The sequence below is a fragment of the Podarcis pityusensis genome, assembly GCF_964106645.2.
Source record: "Podarcis pityusensis genome assembly, chromosome: 11".
Lineage (NCBI taxonomy): Eukaryota > Metazoa > Chordata > Lepidosauria > Squamata > Lacertidae > Podarcis > Podarcis pityusensis.
Genome location: NC_138036.1, coordinates 11,265,203 through 11,271,949, shown reverse-complemented (window position 1 = coordinate 11,271,949; position 6,747 = coordinate 11,265,203). Strand labels below are relative to the sequence as shown.

Genomic DNA, 6,747 nt, shown 5'->3' with positions numbered 1-6,747 from the left:
AAAAAAGGCTGTGGAACAAGTTAACAAGGGAGGTTGTGTGATACTTATCACTGGAAGACTTAAAAAAAACTAAACTGGATAAACAGCTCCTATCGGAGAGCTAAGGTGTAGTTCTTATACCCTCACAGTTTAAAAACACATCATCAGCTCAAACTTTGTTAATTGTAAAATTATTCAGAATGTTGCAACTCCCAAATTGAGCAGCAGACTCAAGTTGCCAGCCTAAGTAATAGGCCCTCAGACTCACATTTCATCTCAACTCTTGTCTCCCAGTACTGTATACATTTGCATAAGGCCAAATGGAAAGTGTTTTTTTTTGGGGGGGGGGTTGAGTGGAGACATTTTCAATCATATTGCTTGAGGTGCCTTCTCCCTTGGACCCATAAGCACTACCTTCCCATTGGCAGCATTCAGATATTGGTTCAAACAGACCACTCCATTAATGGTAGCTGCTTGAAAACGCTAGCTTCATGCAAGCTGTTCTAAGTGGAAAATAATTTGTCTGAAGTAGCCACCACTCATGAACATGGAATTTATTACGGTCAGAGACCAGCTTCTGAAACACAAATGGAACTACAATCCCAAAAGCAAAACAAACATTTAAAACAATATACATTTAAAACAATAGCAACCACTCTAAATCACCAGTTTTCAAACATTGTTGGCTTCTCCACTGTGGAATGCCACGTTTGCCATGAAACCTCTGTGTGCTGCAGAGGACGTGGGGCATATTCTAGGGTAGAGCTTTGGAGTCTGAGTTGACCCATGTGCTCCCGATATCCCACCCCCTGCACACTGCAGAGGAAGATCAAGATTGGTTCGCAACCTGTCCTTCGAAGAAGCTTGCCTGCCATTACTGATCTCCTCAAGGAACCCCTTTTACGTTTGAAGAATCCCAGCGGTCCCTAAAACAAAGTCTTAAAAACCACTGCTGTGGTACAGATATATGGAGAACACTGTAAGCCAGGCTTCCTCAACCTCGGCCCACCAGATATTTATGGCCTACAACTCCCATTATCCCTAGCTAGCAGGACCAGCCGTCAGGGATGATGGGAATTGTAGTCTCAAAACATCTGGCGGGCTGAGGTTGAGGAAGCCTGCAGTGTAAGCAATTTGCTGGCGACAGTTTTACTTCTCCTTTCCATCTGCAAATGGGGCAGTGGATGGGCTGGATCATTGCCTTGTCTCAGTAATGGAATGGATGAGAGCTAACAAAGTGAGGCTCAATCCAGATAAGACTGAGGCATTCTTAGTGGGCGGTAGGGTTCCACCTTTGTCCTGGCAAAATACAGGACAGGCTGGGGTGGTTGGGGATGTGATCTCCCCCCCCCCAAAAAAAAATGTTGCGAAGTGACTTCAAAGCAACCCATTACAATCTATTTCAGCCTAACAGGATGACCCCTCTGGAATTTGTCACATACACATGTGCACATGAATTTGTAAATCCTTCTGTGCTTGGCTACCCAGAGCTTAAAGACATGACCTCTCACACACTCTTTCAAACATGCATTTGGAGAGGATGCCTAACTTGGCATGCGCACACACACAGAGGGGCAGAGACGACCTGTAATACATGACAAAAGTGTATCAATGCAGGACATAGCATTTTCCACTGAAATACGGGACAATCCTGTATTATAAAGGACAGGTGGCAACCCTAGTGGACCGTTCCCTAGATCAGCTAGATGGGATGTTGTCTGCTCTTGATGCGGTTACACTCCCTCTGAAGGTGCAGAAATGTAGCGCCTATATCTGGACAGGGATAGCCTAACTTCTGTCACCTATGCTCTGATAACCTATAGGTTAGATTACTGCAATGTGTTATACATGGGGCTGCCTCTGAAGGTGGTTTGGAAACTTCAGCTGCTGCAGAAATTGGTGGCCAGGTTGCACACCTAACACTTGTTGTGTTAGGAATCCACATCATCTGGCCTTTTAGTTTTCCTTTTGCTTTCACTAGTTTTAGCATATTACAACAATCCTGGCCTGACTACACCAGCTGCCAGTGCCAGTTAAGTTTCCAGGCCCAATTCCAAGTGCTGGTTTTAGTGTATAAAGCCTTAAATGGCTCAGGACTGCCTCTCCCCATATGAATGGATCCTACGGTCATCCTGAGGACCTTCTTTGTGTGCCTCATTTCTGCAGTGGCTCCCCACTCGTGGAATGTTCTCCCCAGGGTGGCTCGCCTGGCACTTTCATTATATATCATAACATAAACAGGCCTTGAACTGATTAAACATTCTATGGCCTTTTTAGATGGTGGGGGTGTTCTATTATGCATTTTATGTTGTGAACCACCCTGGGATCTTCAGATGGAGGATGGTTTACAAATTAAATAAAGATGGAAGACATTTCTCCTTTCTGCCACTTTTAAGAAACCTGATGGTGAGCAACTGAAAATTGACAAGGGGTAACTTAGCCCCAGCCTGCAAAAGGCAACTTGGCCTGCTCACCCAAGAAACCTTTTCCAGGCAACTCTCCAGGAAGCACTGTAAAACAAAACAAACAAAAAAACCCTTTTCTTTTGGAGAAAGAAATTCACATGTGCTTTTGCAGATTTTCAGCAGAAGCTTGTTCTGGAAGGAAGTGGGCAAGTTCCCCACACTCTCTCTCTTTTGTCAGGGCTGGTGCCACCCTGCCATTTATTAAAAAGGAGGCTTGGGCTTTCCTGGGTGGAAGCCATGCCTTTGATCTGGGGAAGCTTCTGGGGGCGAGACTTGAAAAAAAAAAGTAAATAAAAAAGTTGTGCGCGCGCAGGTGCGTGCATTCTGTGCATGTTCAGAGGCACGCTTGTGTGTGAACCTGTCGAATTATTATTATTATTATTTAAAAATGGCATATAATCTCTGGACGGGCGCCCATCCTTTGTCTCCTGCTCCTCCCTCGCCTCACAGCGGCTCCTGCCCTTCAACCTTCCCTCCCTCAGGCGCCTCTGCCTTTCTCCCTCTTCCCTCCGTTCCTCTTCCCACGCGGGATGAGGGGGGGGGGGAGCGGGAAGCTGACCGAAGGCCGGGGTGAGTGAGGGGTTGGGCCAGGCCAGGCCGCGGAGGGCAAGCAGGGCAAGGCCTCGGCTCACCCGGCCGGCGCCGCCGCCTCAGGCTCCCTCCCGCCCCCGTCACAATACCCGCCCGGCCGACCCAACAATCCTGCGGGGCCTGGCGGCGAGATTGGGCCCGAGGCGAGCCAGCGAGGGCGGGCGGGCGCGTGGATGGTGTCTGAGGAGACCAGAGGGCAGGAGGGAGAAGAGCAGCAGGAGGCGCCGCCGCCGCCGCCCTCTCCGCAAACGCCGCCGCCGCTTCTTCTCGCCCCGCGCCCCTTTGCCCGTCCAGGCGCGGCCGGAGCAGCCGCTTTCCCCCCCTCCACCTCCGCCGCCTCCTCCTGCGGCCGCGGCAGCAGCCACCGCCTTCCCGGGGCCCTGCCCAAGCGCCGGCTGCTGCTGCGGTTGCTGAGCCGCCGCTGCCACCACCCAATCGCCCGGCTGGGGGAGCGGCGCGGGGCGGGGCTGGAGCTGCCTGGGCCGCCGCCGCCTGCGGCCGCCGCCGCCGCCGCTGCCGCTGCTGGAGGAGCCGGCGGGGGGAAGCCGCCATGGAACAAAAGAAGCGCTGAGCCGAGCGGCGGCCGTGGCGGCGGCACCACCGTCGTCGCCGCCGCCGCTCCTGCTGCCAGCGCCTCGCCTCAAGCCCCGCAAGAGGCGGAGGAGGAAGAAGAAGAAGAGGAGGAGGAGGAGGAAGAGGAGGAGGCCGTCGTCCTCGCCGCCGCCGCGGGAGAGCCGGCAGCAGCAGCATGTCGCCCAGGAGGGCCCAGTAGCCCCAGCGCGTCGCCCCTTCCTCCTCTTCCTTCTTCTCCGCCCGCTGCTGCTGCCGGCGGCGGCCTTGCCGAGGCCATGCCGAGCGGCAGCGCCTCGCCGTCGCCTCAGGAGGAGCCGCCCGAGCTGGTGGGGCTGCTGCTGCCGCCTAGGCCACCGCCGGGCCTGCTGCTCCACTATCACCACCATCACCCGCTGCTGCTGCCGCCGCCGCCGCCCTCGCCGCCCATGCTGAGGGAACGCCTGGCCGGCTTGGGCCTGGGCGAGGCGGCGCCCGTTCCGTCGCTGGAGCGCCCGGAGGAGGGAGAGGAGGGCGGCGGCGCCGAGGAGGAGGAGGAGGCGGCCCCCGAGGGCGGCGGCGGCGGCGACCTGGAGCTGGACTTGGAGGAGCCGCCTGACGAGGACGACGACGACGACCGGGGAGGAGGAGGAGGCGGCGGAGAGGACTTGCTGCTGGAGCCCGGCGGCGGCGGCGGCGTCCCGGCGGCCTCCCTCCTGCTGCTGCCGCCGCCGCCGCCGGCCTTGCCCCCCGGGCTGGGCTCGGTCATGCTGCCGCCGCCCCTCTCCGCCGGCTCGGCCTTCGAGGCCCAGGAGGCGGCGCTCGGCGGGGCGCTGTACGGGCCCGGCGACGATGCCCACCACGGCGGCGTGATGGCGGCGATGCTCTCGCAGGGCTACGGGCCGCCCGGAGGAGGTGTGGCGGCAGCGGCGGCGGCCGGGATCCCTCCGGTGCCGGCCTTGAACGGCGAGCAGGCGGCGCTGCTGAGGAGGAAGAGCGTCAACACCACCGAGTGCGTGCCGGTGCCCAGCTCCGAGCATGTGGCCGAGATTGTGGGGCGGCAGGGTGAGTGCTTTGGGGGGTGGGAAGGAGAACAGGAGGAGGCGGCCTGGGGGGTGGGGGAGGCTGAGTAGATCGGGGATCGGGGCCCCGAAATTAGGTGGGCGCTGGGGAAGGAAGAGGAGAGGCTGGGGGGGCGGGGATCTGGATAAACTGGGTTCGGGCGAGGCCCCCCTAATTATTATTATTGCCCATTGTTGGAGGCTGCCCTGTTCTCTTGTACATGCGAAGCACGAGGGGGGCGGGCGGGTAGCATGCCCCATTGAAGGCGCACACACGAAATTTGCACGAGGCCAAGGGTAAGTGCAATGGGATACTGGGAAGGGCTGGGTCCGATGGAATGGGATGCACGCGGGGTGACTTGGAGCGAAGGCGAAGTTCCGGAGTGGGTCAGGAGACCCCCGGGCATTCGGAGCAGGAGGAAGTCGGGTCTGAACCTTGGGATTGCCAGGATGCCAGGTGGGGGTAATGGGGAGGAGGGGGAAATTGTCTGGAGGATAAGGGGTTTGGAGGGGTGCGACCTCGGGCGATGCAGGATCATAGCTGTCAACTTTTCCCTTTTCTTGCGAGGAATCCTATTCAGAATAAGGAAATTTCCCTTTTAAAAAGGGAAAAGTTGACAGCTATGTGCAGGATTGACATGTGCTGGAAGTTGGGAAGACCTCTTGGTTTTGGAACTAAATGGGTTACCTTGGTGGTGGGAGGTGGGTGGGTAATACCAACAGGTGGGTGAGGAAGTGGCGTTCCGAAATGTGGGGTGCTTTCTGGTGTTCCTGTGACCTGTAGAGAAAGGGAAGCTGCGCAAGAGTTATGAGCTGGATTGGGAAGGAAAGGTCCAAGGTAATTTAAAACTAAATGTAGGAGGCCTTTGGACAGGCCTGGGCATGTTCCACAGAAAGCATGAGCAGATTTTGGTGACTTAAGTTTTCACAGACAGTAACAACTTAGTTGTATGGGTGGTAGAACTGAGTAGGGCCTGTTTTTTTATTAAGAGCAGACACTTAGAAAGAATGTTTGCTTCCATTAAGTGGGGTTGGGAATACTGTATATTGCTCGTAAAGAAAGGATCAGAGATCTTTCAGGAAGCGTTATTCTGGAGAAGACGAATAGAACATTTATCGCAGGTAGAACCGTGCACAAAGTCTTATTGTTGCAGAGTTTGGAATGGATGATATTGAAGCCTGACGTTAGGAAAAACTTTCTAAATAAGCATAACTTAGCAGTGGAAAAGATTGCCTGGGGTGTGGTGGAATCTCCACCCTTCAGGCCAGGGGGAGGTTAGGAAAGAATTGAGTTGGGATAGGTGATGAATTCAATGCCTGGGGCTGGCAAGAGGCGTGAATATTGAGATGACTTCCTGGTAGAAAGCTGGTATGATGTTAAGAGTACTAGGGAGACCAGAGTTCAGTCCCCAACTTGGTCATGTAGCTCACTTAATGATGCACTTGTCACCTGCTCAGTCTTCATTGTGAGAATAGGTCCCATTTTCCTTTGGAAAGATAGACATGTAATGTGGTGTGAGGCCATTGCTAATATACACAAGCACCTTATAGCCTGCGGTAAAGGACTCCTACCACAATAAAGGGCTACCTCAGTTGTATGATTCTGAGAGCTCTTTCAATGAAGGATTTGATATATCTTAACTGCATGCTATGTGGTGATTTGTTTTCTGCAGGGATACACTTGGGAAGATGCTGTTTTGTTGCTGTAGGTGGTCTGTAACGATGTCAGTGGTAATATAAGTGTGGGAAGGGAGAACTCTGGCGACAGATCTACTGGGATATAATAATTTATAGTTGAAGGGTTGGCATAATCCAAGCTGGTGCAGTATCAGAGGGGTGGGTTAGAAGATAACTAGCAGAGCCCCTTTGTAAAGCAATATGCAAATAAAGATGAGACGCAGCCACTTTTTCCACAGCTTGTGCTTTCCTTGTCCCCTCCTCTCCCATCTACAGTGTAGAGTACTGTATTCCAAGTTTCACAAAAGCACAAAACCAAACTAGTTGAATTAATGCCACTCATCCTTTCCCATTCTCTGTCAGTTAATTGTCAGTTGCTTTCCTGTCACCCCTCCTCCTCTTCAGAGTTATCCCCCATCTGTCCT

General features: G+C 54.1%; 1 protein-coding gene across 1 annotated transcript in view; it reads left to right on the top strand.

Moving 5' to 3' along the window:
• Positions 1–3,166: 3,166 nt before the first annotated feature.
• The window catches only part of MEX3C (mex-3 RNA binding family member C), a 28,079-nt gene continuing 24,498 nt past the window's right edge, over positions 3,167–6,747 (top strand). The window contains exon 1 of the mRNA XM_080973448.1: positions 3,167–4,649. Within this exon, the coding sequence (XP_080829574.1) occupies positions 3,209–4,649 (1,441 nt within the window). The 5' untranslated portion in view covers positions 3,167–3,208. The remainder of the gene's footprint in view (positions 4,650–6,747) is intronic.